A 23,948-nucleotide genomic window follows, 5' to 3' on the forward strand; every position below is an offset into this window, starting at 1 on the left:
ACCTGTATTCTCTCTCCAGTACCAGTAACTTTATGGGCTTGCTAAATTGTTTACATTAACACAAAGTTTATTTACTCTTCATTCTGAGTCTACAGAAATTTTCACTGGCAGGCGTGAACATCATTTGCACCCCCACTGTAAATGTAATTTTCTTATCTATTGTTCACTACTGGATCTTTGTCCTTTTGGCTTTGCTAAAAAATTTTAGACTGTTTTTTTAACACTTGCAGATGTTTGTAATTTTCCCCTCATTTCAACAGAAGTGTCTTCTTCTCTGGTGGCAGACCACATCGGGTACTCCACTAACCTTGCATGACCAAGTAAGCTATCTGGGCATTACAGCTAGTTCTGGTGACCTAGTAGACCAATGCATCCACTTCAGGAAACTGTGATTGACCACATTGCCACAGGGTCAAATCCTGGTGGTTCTGCCTAGGCTTTCATCACTCTGAGGTCAATAAAATCAGTACTGATAAGTTGGGTAACAATAAACATCTGTTATTTCAGTCTCCAACAAGATGCCCTTGCTAGGGTGAACGTGTGCTTTACAAGTGCACTTTGTTATTATGTCCAGTCAAAAATTGCCTTCTATCTCTCGGCTAATTAAGCTTGTTTCCTCAATTTTTTGCATGCTCAAAGCTTTGATCATTGTTTTCATTTCATCATAAGGCAGCTTCTTCAGCTATGAGAACATGTCACTTTGATTATCATGTCACTCTAACTATGGCAATGCCATCTGTTTAGGCCTTTCCCCTCCCTGTGGTAAGCCTTTTTTTGGCTATTTGGGGTAGTTTGCGCTTAGGCCCCCTATAATTGTTTCTCCACATAAGGTATCCACGCCAAATGTGCATCCTTTTTTCCAACATTCAGGGGATTTGAAAGGTACCCATGGTTTGTGAATTCACCTGAAGGGCACCAATAAATTAACCAAAATGCATTGAAATGTAGGGTTTTTTGGGATAGTTGGGGAGAAAGTGCTGCAGAAGAAAACTTCTGTTTTTCTCCCCTGCAAATGGCATCAGCGAAGGGTTTGGTGTACTAAAATCACCATCTTCCCAGCTTTCAGGATCAGGCAGGCTTGAATCAGAAAACTACATTTCTCAATACAGTTTAAGCAGTTTATTGGGACATAGCCAAGTTTTCCTATTTTTTGTGCTTGTAATCTTCTTCCAGTTAGTTGTTGAAATTAGTGTGAAGCCATTCGTGGATCCCGGAAAGCTATACATTTCTGAAAAGTAAACAACATTTGGAATTCAGCAAGGGGCCATTTGTATAGTTTCTTCAATGTTTCCATTTAGAAAGTAACAGTTGAAATCTAAAAATATTGAAATAGAGTTGCAAAAAACAGCCATTTGTCTGTTTTTTCATCTGCAACTTCTAACTGTGGCAGACTTTCTAAAGCTATAATATACTGTTATGTCTGCTGGACACTTCTGATTGCGGGATATATAGGGCTTGTAGGTTCACCAAACCCCGAGGTACCCAGAACCGGTAACTCAGCTGAACCTTGCAATGTTTTTTCATGGTGTATTGGGTAGACAGCAATTCATTTGGCCAAATATAATGAGTGAAAAATAGATATCAAGAAAACCTATTTATTTCTGAAATGAACAAAGGATATGGAGTTCAAGAGCAGTGGGTATTTTCACATCTCCGAATTTGTGGGTACCAATTCTAGCATGTAAATTTCAAGGCATTTCTAAAAAAGACTTGCAATCCCTGTGGTCTTCCATTTGGAAGGTGCAAATGTTGAGAAAAACAATTGATAATAACACTTGTTAAACTATTCTGTATTCCCCTAACGATAAAAATTCTACCTCCCTTGTGTGGGTAGGCCAAGTGCACACGGCAAGAAACGGCCCAAACCGCAACGTGGGCACATCCGATATTTTCCACTGAAAACGTACACTTTTTTTGCAATGTGCCTAGTAGTGGATTTTGGGCCCTGGCTCAGCCAGCACCTAGGGAAACCTAGCAAACCTGTACATATTTGAAAAATTAACACCTAGGAGTATACAGGATGGGCTGACTTGCGAGGCTGCAAACTTGGACTAAAAAAAACAATTTTCCTTACATTTCCGTGCTGGAAAATTCTGGAATCTGTAGGGAGCCACAAACTTCTGTCCACCCTTCATTCCCCCAATTCTCCTGATAAAAATGGTACCTCACTAGTGTGGGTAGGCCTAGTGTGTCTTACAGGAAACAGCCCAAAAGGAAACATGGACTCCTCACATTTTTCCACCGAAAACTGAGCATTTTTTTCCTTTTTTTTTTTTTTTTATTTTTTTTTTAAAATTTTTATTTGAGCAGATTCGAGAGATACAAAGTAACATATATTACAAGATTCGAGACAGTAGAGCAAAACATTGAGATCAAACAATAAAGTCGACGTATCATAAATTCAGCTTTAGTTCCTTTAGAACAATAACATAGAAAGGAGGATAATAAAAGAAGAAGAAGACTCTTTAAGGTAGGAAAAGTCAAAGCAAGAGAGTTGTATATATAGACCGTAATATATTGACTGAGTGTTTATTTAGGCCCTTTGCTGCTCATACCAATTTGCTATTGGTGCCCAAATTTGCTCCCCATATGACCGTGATTTTTTACCTCTAGTTTTGTAGATGGCAAGTTCTTGTTTGTATATTGCTAATAGCCTGTTAAGCCATCCCTGGAAAGTTGGAGCATCAGGATCTTTCCATCTTGCTGCGAGAATAATTCTGTAAACAGCAGTGCCAATGTAGATGGCGGAAATTTCAGAGTTGTTATAGCCTAGGGACTCCTCATACCCTAACAAATACATAGTGGTTGATGTTTTAATTTCGTGTCCAAAGATTTCGGCCCAATACTCTGTAATGCTTTTTTTAATCTGATCCAATTTGGGACATTCCGAGAACATATGTATAAGGTTAGCAGGACCGAGTGTACATCTGGGGCATTTATCATGAGTTATCTTACCCCAGGTAAATAATTTGAAGGGTGTGTAGTACAGATTGAATATGGTTTTGTATACTTGGGCCTTAAGGTTGGAAGCAAGTAGGACTTTGGATGATAAGTGTAGACTCATATCTATATCGACATTGGCATTATTCAGTTCATTAGCCCACCGGGTTTCTGTATATTCAAGGTCATCAGGGTGGTTTCTTATGAAAATATCATATATATTACAGATTCTAGTTGATTGTTTACCTATAAGATCTAAGAGTGGTATGGGCTTAAGATCCACATATAGTTCGGTGTGCCTGAGTTGTATAAATTTGAATAAATTTTAAGTAGTCTGAATGATGGATTTGATATTTGGCATATATTCTATCAAAGGTTGTTTTGCCGTCACTATCGAGCAGATCGCCAATAGTTGTGATACCCAAAGTCTCCCAGCGTCTCGTTATATTATCGTTAAGGTAGAGTGGTATTACTGCACTATCCCATAGAGGTGTATATTTGGTATACTTTGAGATTTTCAGTGTTTTAATAATTCGACTCCAGGTTTTATAGGCATCTGTGATGACTTTAAATTTTACCTTTTTTAAAATAAGAAGGTTCTACTTGTTTCAATAACAGGCCTCTGACTTGGCGACCCATCATTAGCTCGTAGATTGATGGTAAGGATGGTGGGGATTGCCCTTGGTCTATACTATTATTGGGACAAGATGTGAGTAAAATCGCCATTTGTTGTAAAATGGTTGCCCATAAGTAATATGTTAAATTAGGAATAGCTAAGCCACCTCTAGAGGGTGGTAATGTTAGCTTAGTAAGGGCTCTTCTAATCTTCCCGTAATTCCAAATGAACGAGGATATTACTCTGTCTAATGTTTTCATTGTATCATTACAAGCGAGGAGAGGAATTGCTCGGAACAGATATAAAATCTTTGGTAGAATAGTCATTTTAACATAGTTTCCTCTGCCGATTATGGAAAGATGAAGATTTACTCTGAGTAGATCTGTTTTGATTTTTTTAATGAGAGGGTCATAGTTAAGTTGATTAATTTCATTGATTTTTGGCGAGATGTTGACTCCTAAATATTTAGCATTACTAACTCTATATTGACTTATAAAGGGTGTATTATCGGTGCATATGACCATGGTTTTATCTTGGTTTAATGAGTAGCCAGAGTATAGTCCAAAGGATTGTGTGATTTCTTCAATTTCAGTTATAGCCTGTGTAGGATTAGTTGTTACAACCGCTATGTCATCGGCGTATGCGAGAACTTTGGTGCTATAAATGCCTGTTTTAATGGGTTTGATCACGGGTGATGTTATTAGTTTGAGAATTAAAGGATTAATATATAAAGCAAATAATAATGGGGAGCACGGACAGCCTTGTCGCGTACCTCTCTGAATGTTTATGTTGCTAGACTCACAGCCACCAGTCATTACTCTTGCAGTGGGGTCAACATAAAGGGCTTTGATAGATTTTATGAATACAGGTCCGATGTTGTTAGTAGCTAATATTTCCCAGAGAAACTGCCAAGAGACCCGGTCAAAGGCTTTCTCAGCGTCCAATAGGATCATCGACATCTGGCCGCCCCCTATTCCCAGGGCGTCAAAAAGGGTGATAACTCGGCGGGTATGATCTGTAGTACTCTTATTTGGTATGAAGCCGTGTTGCCAGGGAGAGACCAGATGTTCAACGATCCTATTAAGACGAGTAGCAAAAATCTTGGCATATGTTTTTGAATCTGTGTTGATCGGGGATATTGGACGGTATGAAGTTGTTAATTCTGGCGGTTTATCTTTTTTTAGAAATATGGCTATATTCGTTTGTTTCCAGGATTCGGGAGGTTTGCCATGCCATTGTATCCCGAGAAAAAGATCATGCAGAAGTGGAATAATTAGATTACCCAGAATTTTATAGAGATCTAGGGGGATTTTATCTGGTCCAGCTGCTTTTCCTAGCGCTAATTCGGCTAGAGCTAGTTCTACTTCTGTTAAGGAAATTTCGCTATCGAGTTCTTTTTTTATGTCCTCGTCTATAATTCTAGCCAAGTTTGTCTCTCTGATCCAGTCATCTAGGAACGTCTTAGTATCAGCAGTTGTCCGCTTATCTTCATTCTGATATAGTTTTTGGTAATAGTCCTGAAAACATGAGGCTATATTCTCTTGGGTAGTATATTTCTGGCCGCCATATTCAATGGTTTGGATGGAATTGCGAGACTGCGATTGCCGAGTTCTGAGGGCAAGGTGTCTTCCTACATTTTCTCCAGTCTCATAAATTTTATTTCGGTTTACTTGGAGGATTTCGGCTGCTTTTTGCGTTAAATCATTATTGATCTCGGCTTTAAGCACTAGGATCTTACTAAGGGTGTCTTCAGCCTGACCCCCGTAATGTAGCTGGTGAGCATGTAGATTTTCGAGATCTGTAAGCCTATTTGTAAGTTGTGTATGGATATTGTCTCGTTCTCTTTTGCGGCTAGCTACAAAAGTAGCAGTCTCGCCCCTTAATGCAGCCTTAAAGCTGTCCCATACATTATTCCGAGATGCACTATATCGGTTGATGTCGAAAAATTCTTTGGTCCATTGTCTAATATAGGTTATGTATTCTTGATTAACAAGAAGTTTACGGTCAAATGTCCATTGTCGATAAACTTTCTTGTAGCTGGGGGCCTTGAATATTATACAGAGTGCATTATGATCTGATATTGTCTTAGGGGATTTTAAAATGACGGTGTTTGAGGCAATATCCATAGTTGTGAAAATGTAATCTATACGTACATATTTTATATGAGGATAATATGTATATCCAGGATCTGTTCTGTTCTTAAGAGGCCATATGTCTCGAAGATTGTGGCTGAGAATCAAATTTTGCACAGCCCTAAATACCCTGGGTTTTCGGCCGTTGTGGATGTATTGGGTTGGTTGGTTGTAGTGATTGAATTGTGGTTGGCCTATCGTTATATTTAGGTCACCACATAGAATTAAGGTACCTGCCCATGATGCGAGTTCTAGTTCTAGTTCAATGAATAACATAGGGTCATCGAGGTTAGGACCATAGATAGAACAAATAGTGATTCCTATATTAAGTTGGACAATGGCCCATCTCCCAAGGGGGGTCAGCTTTTTTACGAGTTGAGGTACCCAGTCTAGTTTTTGCTAGAATTGTAACTCCCCTTGTTTTAGAGGTTTGAGTGGTTGAAACCAAAATATTAAAGCCTGGAATTTTTATTTGATTTATCTCTCCTATAGGAATATGGGTTTCCTGTAGACATATAATATCCCATGCGTTTTGAGTCATTAATTGAGTAAATTGAGCCCTCTTTCCCTTATCATTGAGTCCGGCCACATTCCAGCATCCTATTTTTAGCTTCCCCATTTTATTATTCTAAGTTTTGGATAGTATTCAAAGATCAATAAGAGAAGAGTTCGACTGTTTCTCAGAGTTCCTTTAGTACTCGTTCGTCTGCTCATTTTACAATGCATTTTTACCCTCCCCCTCCCCCTCACTTCCCTCCGTCAGCCCCCGTGCACCATCCCACCGCCCTCCCAACCCCCCCGCACCCCCCCAAAAAAGGCAGCAAGACTCCATGAGAGTCTATGAGGATGGATTAGCATTGACTGACCAAGACTAACAGAGGATGTAGCCAAAAAAAGGAAAAAAAAAAAGATAGAGTAGTTCTCTATGACATAGCCTATTGTAGCGTAATACACAGTTTAGTAAGTCATTTTAAAGTCTTTAGATATTCTTCTGCCTTGATCTCAGATGTGAAAAACTTTATTTGACCACCGTAAATTACTTTTAGTTTGGCCGGATTGTTCAGGTATACCACTGCTTTCTTTTCTTGAAAGGGTTTAATCAACTGTCTGAGTCGCCACCTTCTTTCGACTGTGGAGTGGCAGAAGTCGGGGCGTACGAAATATGAGATAGAGTCCTTACTACGATGTTTATCGGGCGTAACTTTGTCAGATATAGCTTGTCGAAGTAAAAAATTTCCAAAGTAGACTAGGATTGCACGTGGATATTTGCCGACAGCTGCTGTTGGTTTAGAGGTTAGGGGGACTCTATGAGCGCGCTGTATCTCATTGTTCCAATCCCAGGTTGAAAGTTCGGGAAGGGTATCACGTAAGAGCTGTATGACAAAAGATCGACAGTCTGCTCCTTCTGCTTTTTCAGGGACACCAAGGATACGAAGGTTATTTCTTCGAAGCCGGTTTTCATAATCTTCCAGTTTCCACCTGATGTCCTGAAGATCAGTTTCATGTGCACCCACTCGCTCATTTGTTGTAGCAGCTTCAGTTTCATTCAGCACAATCCGGTCTTCTATATCGTTTAGTCTTTCAGTAAAGGCACCCATAGTTTTAGACAGCTTGCGAACTACGCCTTGAACTTTCTGTAGCGCTACTCGTGCCTTACGACTGTCTTTTGATGTCTCCTCCCGATGAGAAGCAATAGCTTGTAGCACAGTGTCCATAACTTGAGTCAGTGTAGCCCCGGAAGCCCCATAGGAACCAGGCTGTTCACTGTCAGTGGCTTGGGCTGAAGATGAAGCTTGAGACGTTGTGTTACCATTCTGATTTTGATTTAAAGTCAGAACGGTCGGACTATAGTCCCATGTCAGTTCATTTGTCCCTTGTTGGTCTCCCCTTTTCTTTTTGAGTATCGTCCGCCTTCTATCTCGTTTTTCTTTAGGGGGATTAGGATCTGATTCTGTGCTTATATTTGAATGGAGATCATTCTCATCTTCATCAGTCTCATCATCTGTAAGACCTGATAGGCTGATATCCTCTGAAAAGGAATAAAAATCAGTAATGTCCTTATCAGCTTCCAGTGTCTCAATAGAGTGAGTTAGCTGGTCGCTTATTGCACCACTTGGTATTTTTGTGCCTCTTTTCCAGGTTGAGTCTGCGCCCTCCGCCACAATCTCCTTGCCCTCATTCGTCGTTTGAAGCGTATTATTGCACTGCGCTCGATTTGAGTCAGTAGTTGGACCCGTGCTTGGAAGATTAATACTAGTTTTTACATGTAGCAGCTTGGGCGGCACAGATGAGTGATTGCAATCCTTGTTATTACTGTGTGTGCCGGGAGGTCCAATTAAGCCACTTGAGCCAGCGGTAATGTTGGAAGTTTGTGCCAAAGCCTCTGAGGGGTCTAATATCTCTGTGGCATTTGTGACAATATCTCTCACCCCCCCCAGGGAAGCACTAACGCAAGGAGCAGAGGCAAGGGGAGAATGAGCCAGTTGTCTTACCGCGTTATCCGTAGTATCAGACCCCTCGGGAGTGAAAGCAGCCGCAGCCTCTTGCCTCTCCGTATATTCCGGTGGAATCAAATTGGACGCTGCCTCAGTCTGTTCTGTGATGAGAGTTGAGCCATCTGACCCGTCCGATTTCTCGAGCTCACTTCCAGCTACAGGTACAGGTTCAGCAGTTGCTACGGCATTGGGTGCAAGCTGCTCCTTCAGGAAGAGTTGCTGTGCTGGGTTTCCATGAGATCTCTGGTTAGCGGCGTACTGCATTAGTGAGATCACAGTGGGAACAGGAGCGGGGGCAGAATCAGAAGAAGTTTTGCTGAGAGTCGAGGTTCTCAGCGCCGATGTTTTCTTTGCCGAGACGCTGGGAGGATACTTGCGAATCATATCTTGCTCGCGGAGAGCTTGACGCGTTGCCCTTGTCTTAGCCGCTGCAGCGTTCTTTGGGGCCATTGTGCCCTGGATGGCGGTTCGTCCGGCCAGCTCAATGCTCTCAGCACTGCCCCCGGGACACAGCGGCGAGGAGGAAGGTTGCACACCTGGAGAGTGTAGAGAGGGGCGGCCACCGGCTAGCATCCGTAGTGCGGCATAACCGATGATCGAGGCAAGCAGTGAGAGCGGCGTGTTCGGGATCACATACCCATAAGGAACGACTACAAGTTCGGCAAATTCAGTAAGTTCACAAGGCTGCATAGTTCGAACCGGGTGTCAGCATTTGGGATTCATTCTTCCGTTACGATTGAAGTGTCCATAGCTACACCCCCCGTAGAGCTGGTCAGGAGCTGCTACCGGCGTCTAGCCTGACGCCGCCATCTTGCCTCAACAAGAGCATTTTTTTCCATTGTGGGTAGCTCTAGATTTTGGACCCAAGCCCAGCTGTCACCTATGGAAACCTGTCCATCTTGTAAAACAATTGAAAATGAGACACCTAAGAGTATCTGGGGCAGCCATAAATTTCCCACCACCCAGTGTTCCCCAAGACACTCGAGGAAAAACGGTTCCTCACTTGTGTGGGTAGGCCCAGTACCCAGGACACAAAAGGACACAAACTTACCAAAAAATATTTCCTCCCAAGGGGAGCGACCCGTGTTCAAAGGGCTGCTCCCCATAATGATTTTAAAATTCAAATACCTGAATTCTAGTGGTTTCGACCCTCCTCAGTGGCCAGATTGGCTGATAAAATGGGCAAACCATAGATGTACTATGTGCCCTATGGGAAGCGACCCTTGCCTAAGAGGTCGCTCACCAGAAAGGGAAAGCCTGGTGGTCTAATGTGTGGATTCCTGCTCCACGATCGTGGCTCCATCAGCGATCTTAGGGCAGGAATCCACTCCAGGCCAGCACAGGGGTAAAAGAAAAACTTACCTTTCCACCTGCAAATCTTAATCCCATCTCCCCAATGCCCCCAGGAGAAGGGGAGAAGGAAATACCGTTGATGCGTACTCTCAGTACGTGCTGAAAGCAAATGGCTTTCAGCCCATCCTCAGCTGCACCTAATGGCGTTAGTGAGTTGTGCGGATGGGGAAAAAAATTAGAAATGCAATATTGCTCAGTGGTGGAAGAGCTACGAGTGTATGCTGGTCTTCTAATTATTGAAATTGCAATTCATAAGTGCTTCTGTTATTTCAGGTTCCCTTAGACCTGTTCCAAAAGCTCAGAGGAAGTGTTCTTGTATTACTAAGGCCTATTACGAGATGGATCATAACTAGAGTGGGACTTTGGTTCTAGAGTTGGAAATCTCACCTGTTCCCCCTATTACCAGCCATCACAAGTTTCCGGGCCAGAATAGGAAGTAGCATGTGGAACCTGGAATTACTAGACATGATTACCCAATTCAGTTTATGACCCGGTAAAATGACATTATGATAAATCATCTCTAAAGAAGGCACCACTGCAGATAACTTGAAATGGGGCCTTTTAGATAGAATACTTACTAAGGTAAGTAATGGTAATTTTTGTGTTAAACATCAATAAAAGTGAATATTTCAGTCTATATCTATGATATAGGATGGGCAATTGAGCATCCTGGTATCAAAATACAGAAATGAAATGTTTGAGATGTATGGTTGTAGATACGCATCCTGTGCATACTCCTACCTTCTGGTGTTTGGCCCAGGTGTGTGGAAGTTGTTTCTCTTCAAAGAATTCCAGTTACTGCTCAGACCAGTATGCCAGTCCATTCCGACCCCCAGTAGGGCCTTGCCGTTGATGAATTGTTTTCCTTTGGTGCTATCTGCTCTCAACATGTCTTGCCTGAGATGGGACGGACATCCTTTTGATACTGACCTCAAAGTCATATGAAACACCCCTGGGTCGATCCCCACCAGGTTCTCCATCTCTGCCTCTCACTCAAGCACGATGAGGCTTCTTGCGACACACGCCGATCTTGCCTGCTCGAAGATGATCTTTCGGGCCCGAAGGGCATGCCGCCTCGATGTCTAGCAGCAACACAGAAGATACCCAGACCTCTTCTGTACCCAGGACCTTGAGTGGGAACATCATCCTCTGCCTTCGGCTGCTGACGTAGAGGCTTTCTTGACCGAAGAAATTTCCAGATCTGACCTAGAGATTGAAGATCTGCCGATGGCTCAACAGGTCCTGAGTACAGCTCACCCATCCCCTTGACACCGCTCCTTGCTTCTGTCTCACAAGGGACATCCAGCTGCTCTGGACCCTCAGAAGCAGCCTTCTGGGCCATGGTATGCACCAACAGTCTACTTATTATGCCCAACTGCAGTTTGGCGCTAAAAGAAAATCTTAAAATCGAAACCCTTGGCGCAGCCGCTCCTGATTCTACACCAATGCCACCGTTGGTTCCAAAACTGTTGGTCTCGAAGCTCAAGTCCATGCCAAGACACTCAGCTCGAATCGGAAGGCCAGCCAACAAACCAGTCGAACCGGCCCTTCAGAAAATACATGGGTAACTTGATGCACGACAGAAACAAATTGTCATCCACCCTCAAACGTGCCACATTCTCACACAGCCTCCAATGTCGAATGCTAGGCCTTCCAAGAGACAACTCGGTTTTGAAGAAGCTCTGGAGTCCCCTCCTCTTCCAAGCCTTTGCTGTCTTGAGCGGACTATCATTTGACAGCTGAATTTGACCATCATTTCTTGAAAATATTATGATTTGGCAAGGATTGTGCAGCATTGAAGATTTATGATGGCTTCCTTGATAATTTGTCTGATATCTGTGTGAGTAATTAACTTTAAATTGATGATAAATGACAAGATTTTGCATCTGTACCTTATTTGGAGGAGGATAACGATCTGGCCAATAACAATTCAAGTGTTATTGCTGCCCACTGATCTATTCGTATCTATCCTGCTAGAGAGCTAGCTTTGTTTTGTACAGTATTTGCAGGTAGCCAAGGCTCTAAAGGGGTATATGGGCTCAACCCTATTGTCTTTTTGCTCCCTCCTTTTCCAAAGCAGTCACCAGTACTCCTCTGTACACTGGACTATATCTATCCTCTTACACTCTGCCCAGACCCCAACTATCACCCCCCCCCCCCACCTCCTATACCTGGCCCACTATTGTACACACCACAGGCTTCACCACACTGACACAAGGGGACACTCATGGCTGCCTGTGGATATTGGTCCCGACCTCAATCTTGCCTGATCCTCTCCTCCTCTTACCACAAGGTTCTAAGTAGGGCTGCTGCTTATCACAACATGAAGCTTCATAAGGAGCCCGTCGAGGAGGACTTCCTCTTTTAGACTCCTGTCTTCTGCACATCGCTCCATGCAGTTTCTAGCTATGCTGAAGGAGATGCTCAAGCGAGACCCATATATTTTCAAGGAGTTGGTTTAGGCCCGAGTCATTACTACACTGTTTGATTAAAAAATACAAGGTCTCCGCTTCAGACCCTCCAGATAAAAGAAGCCAGCTCACACCAGATTCCCTAGTGGTTCATACCCCTTGTAACAGGGCGAATGCTCAGGGCAGAGGCAATGCTCCTCCACCGGACAGAGTAAATGAATAGGCGCAGCTGGTAAGTGAGTCGTTTCACAGTCTGCCAACCATTGGCACATCACTAATTCCATTGGTTTACTCTCTGGATATGACCGGGACCAGTGGGACGAAATGGAGGAGCTCCTCCAACACCTCCCATAGGAGCACCGTAAAAGGGTCAGGGAGTTGCTAACAGAGGGAAAACTGATTTTTAACAACCATCCAATGCGCCCTAGATGCTACTGACACTGCTGCTTGGGTGGATTAACTCAAGCCTCCTACTTCACAGATATGCCTGGCTCCACATTGCTGGCTTCAAGCCAGACCATCAAATGTATCTCCTCAACCTACCCTTTGATGGGGAACATCTATTTGGGCCTCAGGTTGACCAGCTGCTGGAGAAAACTAAAAAAGATAAAGAAACTGAAAGTCTTGTGTCTTACAGACGCCTTCCTCATGGGGGTCCATTCTCCACTTTTCGCTGAGGTTTCAAGACCACCTCCCCTGAAGCCTCTGCGTCCTTTCAGCGCCAGCCTGCCTGCCAACCAACTTCCACCTACGGCTACTTTAGAGGTGCCTATCATGGAAATAGCGTCAAAGTTACCTTCTCCAAGGGAGCCACTCCAGACAAGCAGTGACTTGTCACTCCTTCGCCCCGATCACACTACACCTGTCGGGGACTGTTACAGAGGTTCTTTCCTGCTTGGCAACACATCACCTCAGACCAGTGTGTATTCGACATCATCCAACACGGTTACTGCCTTGAGCTCACCTCCACACCACACCACACCACCCAACACACCACACGGCAGACATGTCCTCTCCCCAGAACACCTATGTTTGCTTAGGGAAGAGGTCCAAGAGCTTCCCCTCAAGGGTGCCATGGAGCCTATCCTACAACACCCAACAGGGCTCAGGTATGTATTCCCTATACTTTCTCTTTCTTAAAAAGGAAAGGTCTCTCAGGCCCATTCTGGGCCTCTGACCCCTTAACAAGTACATTCTATCAGAACACTACCCTATTGTCCTTACAGGATGTCATACCTCTTTTGCAGCAAGGAGACTTCATTGCGGCACTCAGCCTCAGACTGCTACTTCCACATTCCGATTCATCCAGCTCAACCGTGGTATCCGTGGTTTGTGACAAGTGGTCGGCATTACAAATTCAAAGTGTTGCCCTGTGAATTTACAACTGCACCCAGTCTTTACAAGATGCCTTGAAGTAGTAGCGGCGCATCTGCAAAGAAGGAACATCTCTAGTGTTTCAACACCTGGATGACTGGCTGATAGAGAGTGCAACGCACATTCTCAAGCCACAGCAGACCTACTGTACAAATTGGGCTTCACCATCAATGCTGTAAAATCTCATTTCCGGCCCCTTAGAGTTCAACAGTATCTGGGAGCTTTCCTCAATTCAGAGGTCGGCAAGGCATATCCCAGTCCGGAAATACTTCAGTCAGATCAAGAAGTCATAGTTAGAACAGTCATGCACCTGTTGGGTATGATTGCCTCCTGCCTCGCCATAGTACCTCCTGCAAGATTGCACAGATGTCCACTGCAGGAATGCTTAAAGCGGCAGTCGTCTCAAAAAGAGGGTCATTGGCAAGGTCTTGTGGTGTTCAGCCCCTGTACCAATCACACTCTGAAATGGTGGTACACCAACAGATTGTAACGGGATGGCCATTTCTCGACCCTGTTCCGAAGATTACTGTCGCAACTGACCCATCCCTCAGTGGATGGGGGGGGCTCACTTACAAATGACGACTGTCCAGGACCAGTGGGGTCCCACTCAGACTGCCCCATCAAGGCCTTCTTTCCCCACACGGTGGACAAATTGTCCTAGTACGGACAGACATGACAACCATGTACTAAATTCAGAAGCAGGGGGGGTTCCCGCTCCGCTCAGTTTTCTCAGTTAGCGCAGTCCATCTGGCGGTGGGGTCTCCTCCACTGGATCCATCTATTGGCAGAATATCTCCCGGGAGTGAACAATGATTTTGCCGATGTTCTTATCCGGAAGCATCAACAAGTGCACAAGAGGGAACTCCACCCGTCGGTCCTTCTTCGCTACATTCAGCAATGCAGGTTTCCGGACTTGGACCTCTTCGTCACAGCAGAAAATGCAAAATGACCAATCTTCGCCTCCAGATTCCCACAGTCCATGGGCAGTGCGCTATGGATGAAATGGTCAGGGATATTTGCCTACGCTTTTCCTACTCTCGCCTTCATTCCATTCCTGGTTCGGAAGCATAGGCAGACCTCCCTCATCCTATTGGTTCCCACTTGAGCCAGACAAACCTGGTTCACCATTGTCCTCAAGCTTTAGGTGAATCCGCACTTCCCAGCAGGCCGGACCTTCTCATACAGAACCATAGAGAAATTAGATACCGTAACCCCAAGAGTCCCAACCATGAAATTTGCCTCTTGAGGTCTTAGAAGTTGAGGTCTTAGAATTTGGCTATCTTAATCTACCTTTAGAATGCATGAATATTCTGAAAGAGGTGTGCATGCCAACTACTCGTGCCTGCTATGCTACCAAATGGAAAAGATTTGTTTATTACGGTCTCTCAAACTATATTTGACTCCCTGACAGCCACAGTTCAAAACATCATTTGGTACCACCTTCATCTCCAAATGTGTGATGTAGATTTCACCTTCGTTCGGTTCCACCTGGCAGCTGTGGCTGCATATCTCCAAAATAGGCAACATGTGTCACTATTTAGAATTTCAGTCATCAAACGTTTTATGGAAGAACTCCAAACAGTCATTCCTCCTCGAGCCCCGGTATGGACCCTAATATTGTCCTCACAAGACTTATGGGTACCCTGTTCGTGCCCCTCCAGTCATGTCCCTTACAATTTCTTTCTTGGAAAGTAGTTTTTCTAGTAATTATCACATCACTGACATGTTAGTGAGCTTCAGGCTTTAACATTAGAAAAACCTTTCTTTCAGGTTCATAGAGATCTGATCGTACGTGCCTTTGAGAAGGCAGTTTTGCAAGATGTGGGTGAGATTGACCCCAGGACCATCAAAGTCTTCCATAATACCACAAAGGGAGAAAAAGCTGCCATCCTTGAATTATCCAACGATGAGAACATGGTGATAAAGCCAGCGGACAAAGGGGGAGCTATATATCTAATGTCTAAGACTATTGAATGAGGAAAGAAACTACAAACGTCTAACAGAGACCCAACTGAACGATCGCGAATACAGATAACTAGCATGGTAGAGGAAGCCGTGACAAATGACCGGATCACAATAAAAGGAGAGTTCTTAAATAACCAGTCCTACCACTCCTTATTTGTACACCATTCCCAAGATCCTCAAGTCACTAACAAACCATCCAGGACGACCAATTGTATCTGGAATTGGCTCTATTTTAGAGCCCCTTTAAAAATGTACTGATGCCTTCCTGAGACCTCTGATCCAGAGTACTAATACATACCTGCAACATACGACGGCAGTCTTGTGTCTCCTACGGGATTTTCCATTCAATCCAGACACCAAAATTTTGATTGGACTTGATGTCAAAAGCCTCTATACTAGTCTATCCCATCAGGAAACCCTTGACATCATCGAAGAGGTCCTTTTTGAATCAAACTGGACCTATTGTATGCCCAGACACCTGGTCTTAGAATGCTGTAGATGGGCTCTTACCAAACATTTTTCATTTCAAAGGAATGCTGAGAGTATAGCGCGTTTGCATGTGCATCACCTGGAAACACACACTTCTCCATCACACGAACCTATTTCTCAATCACATAAAAACGTGGAAAAGATACATTGATGTCCTTGTGATCTGGTAAGGTGATGTCTACAGCTGAAAAATTCCTAATATGGCTTAAAATACAGAACAACTATTTGAAGTTCACTTCTACTTTGAGAAGGACAGAACTAGTCTTTCTGGATCTGAATATCCTTGCTGAACAGGGTATTCTGAAGAACAATACCAACGAAAAGCCAACAGCGAATACTGCCTGCTACTTTGACAGTTTCCATCCTAGACATCTAAAAGAAAATCTACCATTTGGACAATTTCTAATACTCAGGAGGAACTGCCCGGAACTCAATGATTTCAGAAGACGGGCAGACCAACTAACAAAGAAATTGATATCAAGGAACTATCCCAGACGAATAGTTTCAAAAGCAAAACGACGCACCTTAAACACTCATAGGGATAATCTACTTGAACCGCGTCCCACACGAAGCCAACAAGGAGAAACAAGACCTATCTGTATAACTACATACAGCACAGCTTAAGACCGAGTCTTCAAAGTCTTCCAGAAACGCTGGCAAATTTTGAGCAGTGGCAATTTGAATATACCCAAGCCTATGTTCTCTCACAGAAAAGGGAAAAAGCCTGAGGGATATGCTAGTACACCCCCACCCCCTAGACTCACGAATACAAGACTAGTGAGTCAATCTATTACTGGGACAACACCAATGGGCCATTAACCCTGTGTGAATTGAAGCGTTTACTATCTCACTAATGGAATGAGGTAGGAATTACGTAACCTTACTAATTGCAACACTACAGGGATAGTCTACTTAATCATGTGCCCTTGCAATTTGCATTATGTAGGTATAACCACTCGCAAAATTAGAACCAGAATATGTGAGCACCGTAGTAATATCAGGTGCCAACGCCCCACAACGAAGATGTCCTCCCATTTTTTGGGAACTGAAATGTACACCCCGAGATTTGAAATGGGTGATTCTTGAATACAACAGGAATACAGACCACTGTGAACGAAGGCTTCTAGAAAAAGAGCAGATATGGGTTTTCAAATTCAGAACTCAGAACTGATACCCAAGGACTTAATGACAATATCCCTTCAGGCCTTTTCCTTTAATTTCCCTTTTATTTTACATCTTCTTGGAAATATACACTTTAGTCATGAACCAGTCGACTAATACTTTTATAGAGGATCATCAGTGTAGTGAGCAACACCGTATCGGTGTCGTTTAGAATGTTTGCAACCTACGATATCACCGGCATCCTGGTGCGTTATCCCTTGTATAGGATCTACAATTAAGTGAGCAACTCAGTTTTGGTGCCTTGGCAATATTTTAAAATATTAGAAGAAAGATGCGACAACCTGACGTGCCCACACACTGGCATTTATAAGTGCCTAACCAATACTATATGAGAACACAGGATCCTCTCCCTTTGTAGTTGTGTGTGTTGTGTGTGTGTGTGTGTGTGTGTGTATGTATATATATATATATATATATATATATATATATATATGTGTGTGTATATATTACCTACTGGCGGTCGCCAGTAGGTAGTTATAGTTAGGACCACGTTTCCATAGGAAATCCGCAACATTCTATTTTGAATAACTTTGGCGCCGGTCGACGAATCCTCGCAAATTTTTCAAAATAGGTGGGGCGCTCCGCTCCGCTCCTACCCTGAAAGTCTCGGGGGGATTCGTCAAGCGGGGGCTGAGATAAAAGGGGGGTCCCAAAACGCGTTTTTCCTATGCATTTTTCCATAGGACCTTTAGACAGGGCTACAGCCCGAACGGCTGAACAGAATTACTAGAAATTTGGCAGAGAGGTAGTCCTCAGGTCAAGGAAGTGCCTTTTGTAGGTTTGGTGTAAATCTGTTCAGTAGATTCTGAGAAAATAGCCTTTAAATCAATATATATATCTGAGCCAGCTTCCGGTACGCTTACCGTACGCGTACGGTGGCGTGCGCGAGCGCGATTATGATTGGCTCTTAGATCTTAGTAAACATTGGAATCGGCCGAAACCAGGAAGCGGCGGCCGCCATTTTCTCTCTCGCACTGAGAGAGATGATTAACAAACAAAGCACAAAAACATTTAAAGGGGCTGTTTTGACAGCTCCCACACACATAGCCATGTAGAGGGAGTCCCCAAAGATCCCCCAAGGCCAAAAACGGAATTTTTATTTTTTCGCTAATTTCGCCGATTACGCTTACCGTACGCGTACGGTAAAAATATATAAAAAAAAAAAAAAATTATCCACACTAACCCCACCCCGTGTGCAATTGGTGACCGAAGGTCACCAATTGCGCATGGCTTATCACCGAAGTGAAAAACGAAAATATTAAAAAAAAAATATATTAAAAAAAAAAAAAATTATCCACACTCTCTCCACCCTGTATGCAAATGGTGCCCGAAGGGCACCATTTGTGCATGGCTTATAACTATTGCGAAAAATTAAAATATTACCTAAACTAAGTGCATCATATGTCCTCCATGTGCGCACGGTGCGCGAAGCGCATCGTGCGTACATGGCCCATCTAGCGTAACGTGGGCACGCGGTGCGCGGCACGGCACTAACTGCGTAAAGTGGGCGCGCGGTGCGCGAAGCGCACCGCGTGCTCACTGTGCGCGCACGGTGCGCGAAGCGCCCCGCTTAATCACTGTGCGCGCACAGAACGAAATGCGTTAAGTGGGCGCGCACGCCACGAATGGCGTAAAGTAACATAGCATTTAAAAAAACGTACAAATTCACTGAAAAAACCATAGGTTTCACACACGTTATAGTTAGGAATTAGCATTTAAAAAACCTTGCAAATTCACTGAAAAAACCATAGGTTTCACACGTTATAGTTAGCGGAAATTTTACTGATAAAAAACCAATGAAATTCCCCCGTTATAGTTAGTGCAGGCAACTATAACTCACGCGACCGCAATCTTCTGCTGATGACATATGTGTCTTTATGAAAAAAAAATATTTGTAATATATGTATAGCTAAAAATGTATGGAAGAAGACATGGGTAAATAAGTGTCTAAATACAGTATTAGCATCAGCAGAGGATTGCGGTCGCGTGAGTTATAGTTGCCTGCACTAACTATAACGGGGGAATTTAATTGGTTTTTTATCAGTAAAATTTCCGCTAACTATAACATGTGTCCTTGTGTCTGTTTTGTCTCACGATGCCTCGCCCATTAAGTAGAGGCGTTTTTACAACCACTGTGTGAAAGCAAGGATGATGGGCAATTTTTATTTTCTCACATACAGATTGATCACGTATTTTCAGGTTTATTAAGCACTTTCAGAGCAGGGTGCTTCACATCATTGCTTGTATATATATAATCCAAGGTTTGTCAGCCTGGGCCTAATATGAATAGGTTTTCCTATAGGTCCTGAAGAAGAGCCAAAAGGGGAAAAGCTCGGAACATGTTGACCGATTTAGTTTTGAAGAGAACGGACTCATAGTCTACGCCTTCATACACGGCCCCCTGATTTTAACATTACCGTCTAGAGGCAGGAATAAAACAAGAGTCCTACTAGTCGGGTATTTTAACCTACCAGTAATTAATTTCCACTCCCTTCACCATCTTTATCACAGACTCCATCTCTAAGTGCCCCTGCGTAATCTTCTGTTCGTAGCACCCCTCGATTCGCAGTGGATTGAGATGAACACCAATGATGAAGCTTGCTACCAAAGGGCAACCCTGCTGGGTGAGGGGTCTCTAGGAAAAACAATTTTTTCCTAAAACAATCTCGATGGAGATTTATTGCTTATTTGTACACTCTTCCCCAGGCTTTTATTTTTTCAATTTTTTAATATGATCTTACGATCCAACCCTAAATTTCTTCCAAAGGTGGCCTCTCCTGTCCATCTTAACCAATCTAAAGAACTGAACCACATAAAGGAATAGTCTTCTCAAAATCAGGCATAGCCTGGTGGGTAGTCAAATGCAACGAAACCGGTTACGGAAAAGCGAAGAGTTTTGCCTGGAGGCCATTCCACCAGAAAGAAAGGGGCTCATATGGCCTTCCTTGGGAGCATCCCAATAGCGGGCATTTAAAAAGCAACCACTCACTTTCACAAAGCACTACTGTGCAGACTTATTAGCCCACCAACTAGCAAATGTTGGCCACACTGTACTACATACCCTTTTTCAGTCTTCTGCAACACCCACAGGCTGGCCACCGCTTAGGGGAGGACTGCTTTTCAGTCTATGCACAGCATGAGTCTTTATAGCCACACATGCCTCAAATGGAAAATGCTACACTATAAGCATCTGTTTGTGGCATGCAGTGCTGTAGATTAACATGCTTCCACCCTCCTCCCTGGATTCCTCTGGCTCTTGCATCTACCATTACTTTCAGCTGCCTCTGCATGGTCCTCTCTCTTTCTCTATTTTTCCTGTCGCTCTGCTCCGGTCATCCTCACCTGTCACGGGACAAACAATCTAACAATCGAGCTGATGACCATGCGCATTGCAAGCAAGAGGTGGAGTCGCACTACCTTGTGACTCGAAGAATTCTTCGAAGAAAAACAACTTTCACACATTCTGGCCCAACACTAAATGGCAGGAGTATGCACAGCATGTGAATCTACAGCGCTGCATGCCACGAGCAGATGCTCAAAGCACAAGTAACATTTTCCTTATTATGTGTAATGAAATTCTAATCTGCCTTTGAAAAGTACATGATCAGGTGACAAGATCTCACTACACCTGAATAGGTTACTTTTGTGCCATGTGAAGCAATTTGCAATGTTGAACCCATTATATTTTAAAAATGAGATGGTCTTTTATTCATACCTTCGCTTTTCTAAATATAATTTAGATAATGCGTAGTGCTTAGAAACCTGCATCAATACAAAATATTCTTCTAACCTTATGGCGCATAATATCTGTTCTTGACAAGTGCATTTTCTAGCTGTTCCCAACATGCGTTATTCTGTTTTTGCAGACCCTGAACCTGGTGTCCTTCTTTTTAAAAATGCATCGGAAGAATTCTCTGGCACTTACAAATGTAGAGCTGAAAACCGCGTTGGGAGTGAATCCTGTCTTCTTGTTCTCACCGTTAGCCATCGTAAGTTCTTTTCATGTTGAAAGATTTAAAATGCTTTACAAGATAAGTTGTTTTACCTTTGTTGCCATGCTCCCCTGCTTATTAACGCTGGGTTGTTTGTGCAGTGACATTCTGATCTGGCAGTTGTACAGAGATCCAGCCTTCACTGATCAGGTGTTGCACACCGAACAGGGCATTTTCAACATGCTGATAACCATGCATCAAGACCGTACAAGTTGGTAATACCTGGAAGTTGTAGTTTTCTTGCAGCAGCATGATGGGAAATGAGGGAAATCTTATGTCCAGCAGCTGGCTGTATTTCTCTTCAAGATGGCATTAGCTTAGTTACATTCATACTTTCGACATGACATTTCCTTTTAGTTTAGATCTTATTTTTTTACAAAAATGTCCTCATTGAATCTGGATGGATTACATTTTTAATGTGGTATAGTTTGACCAAAGCACATTAGAAAACTACTGAGGAATATTCCAGAAAAAGTAGATCTACAGCAGGAAGAAAGTGACCAGTATGATAAACTTTAAAATACCTGCCCTCATATTTCAAAGCAAATGAACTTTAATGCATGAATTAAAAGCCTTTTAACGTATTTATGTATTTTAATCGTATCCTATGTTTTTAGGTGACTTTTTAGTTTTACACCATCTATGGTGTGTAGTCTTATTTTGTTTGAGGATCTCACATACGAATGGGAGACTTTCAGGCAAAAGTCAAGTTGAAAAAAATACATTTGTGTTCCTCTTGACTATAAATAAATGCATTGGACAGGTCCGATTTAATTTTCCTTTCAATTATGCTTGTTGCTTTCCTAGTTTCACAACCTTTCACCACAGCTTTGAAAATTACGGCTTCAGGAAGTAGTTGAATTCCCCACCTTTTCCCCCCCACCAACATGGACTTGGTTAAGATGCTTGCTTTCTTTTATGGATGACCTTTTTATTTCACAGAAGTCCGATTTAAAGGAGTACAGTGCCTGTAACAAGTTTATTTATTGACCCACTGGTACAGACAGAAGTGCTTAGTTTTTTAGCGTGAATCCTTTTCTTGATTCAAATGTTGTGCATTAGTCAGGTTGTTGTATCTAGGCGTTGTACTGATGCATTACAAGAAGCTGGTTTGTTTAACCATTATGAATGGCTTTTGAAACTTACTGTGGAACAAAGAAACTCAACTTTTATTGCAGTTATAAAAGTTCATTCTAACTTTTGGACTGCAACTTTTAGCCTTGTTTTCTAGAAGTGACATTGGAAGCTATCGCAATCGACAAAAATTAATATTAATCGTCTGGTACATTGCACCCATCCTACATGTAATGCATAACAAAATGGTTACTTACCAGTAGGAGTAGTTTTGCAGCTTGAAGAGCTTTCTTGATTCACATGCTGTGCATTATTCCGCCATCTAGTGGTTGGGTCCTGAATTGTCTCCCCCCCCCCCCCCCCCCCCCACCCCACCCCCCCTTGTTTTGGTCGCTGTCAACCACCATTTGGTGTCAGGTACGTCAGACGGCATCCTGGAGTTTGACGTGCGTGGTAGCCATCTTCAGATTCTTTTTTCTGCCTCTGGGTCTGGAAGCAAGACGGGAAGCTCCGAAGATTTTTCTGTTTTTCCCCAAAAATTTAACAGAAGAAAGATTGCCGAGAAATCTCACCATTCATCGATGCAGAAACCGGAGACTGGAGTAAAGCTCCGATGTCCACACCACAGAGGACCCCATCGGTCCAAAAACGGCAAGTTAGGGGACATGGAGAATACCCTCTTCAAGTTCTGCCCCAAATGTCACCACAAGTACACTCAACGCGACCCACACAACGTCTGCAACCTCTACCTGCCAGAGAACCATCAGGACAAGGACTGTGAGTCCTGCACTGCGTTCCTGTCGAAGACACTTAGAACCTGCCAAAAACAGAGAGGCCCACTATGCAATAATGTCGCAGACTGGGAAGAAAACCTCTCTCAGCGACCTGGGTTTATCCTGCGACGAGGAAGAGCATGGAGCACCAGCAGAATCGACACGCAAGGGATCGAACGTCGAGGTTCTAGAAGAGGACACTGAAAAAATCCACGCCCCGAAGGCGGCGATCAATCCGAAAAAGAAGACAGAGAAGGTTAGACACCATAAAAATCAGTCGGAACCGAAGGGCCACGAGCATAAGCACCCAAGGCAGCCCCGACACTGTGCAAAAAGGCGATCGAGGGTCAGCTGCTATTAAGAGAACCCCCACAAACCCACCCAAAGATTACCGAGGAGGTAAAATCACTGAAAATGGCGAAGCCAAGGGTCGAACACGAACCCACAAAAAAGGTCACAACACCGTCTAAATCTAAAGTTGATGCTGGTAAAAAGAGAATCTCCGGTGCTGAGAGGGCTCTTGAAGCCGAAAGGAAAAGAAAAATGCTTGAGGAAGAAATGGCAACGCTCCTCCAGAAGAAAAAGGAGTTCTATGCATAGCTGAAGGAATTTCGAATCCCAAAGGTACTGGTCACCTAACAGGAGAACTTCGACACCGAAGAGGCAACAGACTCAGAGGGAGAAGAAGAGCAAGGTATCTTAGATTCACCTCCAACCCCAGAAACCCGAGACTAAGAACCGGAGGAATACGGGGACGTACCGGAAGAGGAGGAAATCTCCAAAAATGTCGAAGATTCGTGGAACTATCTCGACACCGAAAGCCCGGAGGGAAGAGAGATGCAGTTATCCTTCGAAAGCTTCGCCTCCAAACGGCATAGCTTTCTACAATGACCTGGTCAAGAGGGCAGCAAATCAATTAAGAGTAGCCCTGGAGGAAGAAAAAGGAGACACTGTTTCCTCCTAGAAACCCTGGCCCCAGCTACTAAGGGAACCCAATATCTTCCTATGTTTCCTAGCAGTCAGGATCAAGGCAAAGACGCTTTCAAGGAACCAGCTTCAAACAAGGGGGTAAGTACCAGGATGGAAAATGAATATAAGGCCTCCTCAAAGGACCCTAAATAAATTCAGGGAAACACAGTGCCTGACTCAATT

At 43.4% G+C, this 23,948-nt stretch overlaps 1 protein-coding gene across 2 annotated transcripts in view; it reads left to right on the forward strand.

Moving 5' to 3' along the window:
• The window catches only part of CXADR (CXADR cell adhesion molecule), a 389,642-nt gene that overhangs the window by 134,432 nt on the left and 231,262 nt on the right, over nt 1-23,948 (forward strand). For both annotated transcript variants that reach the window (XM_085623056.1, XM_085623057.1), the window contains exon 5: nt 20,824-20,946. In XM_085623056.1, coding sequence (XP_085479182.1) covers nt 20,824-20,946 — 123 coding nt within the window. The remainder of the gene's footprint in view (nt 1-20,823; nt 20,947-23,948) is intronic.

Source organism: Triturus cristatus, chromosome 8 (assembly GCF_964204655.1).
Source record: "Triturus cristatus chromosome 8, aTriCri1.1, whole genome shotgun sequence".
Taxonomy (NCBI): domain Eukaryota; kingdom Metazoa; phylum Chordata; class Amphibia; order Caudata; family Salamandridae; genus Triturus; species Triturus cristatus.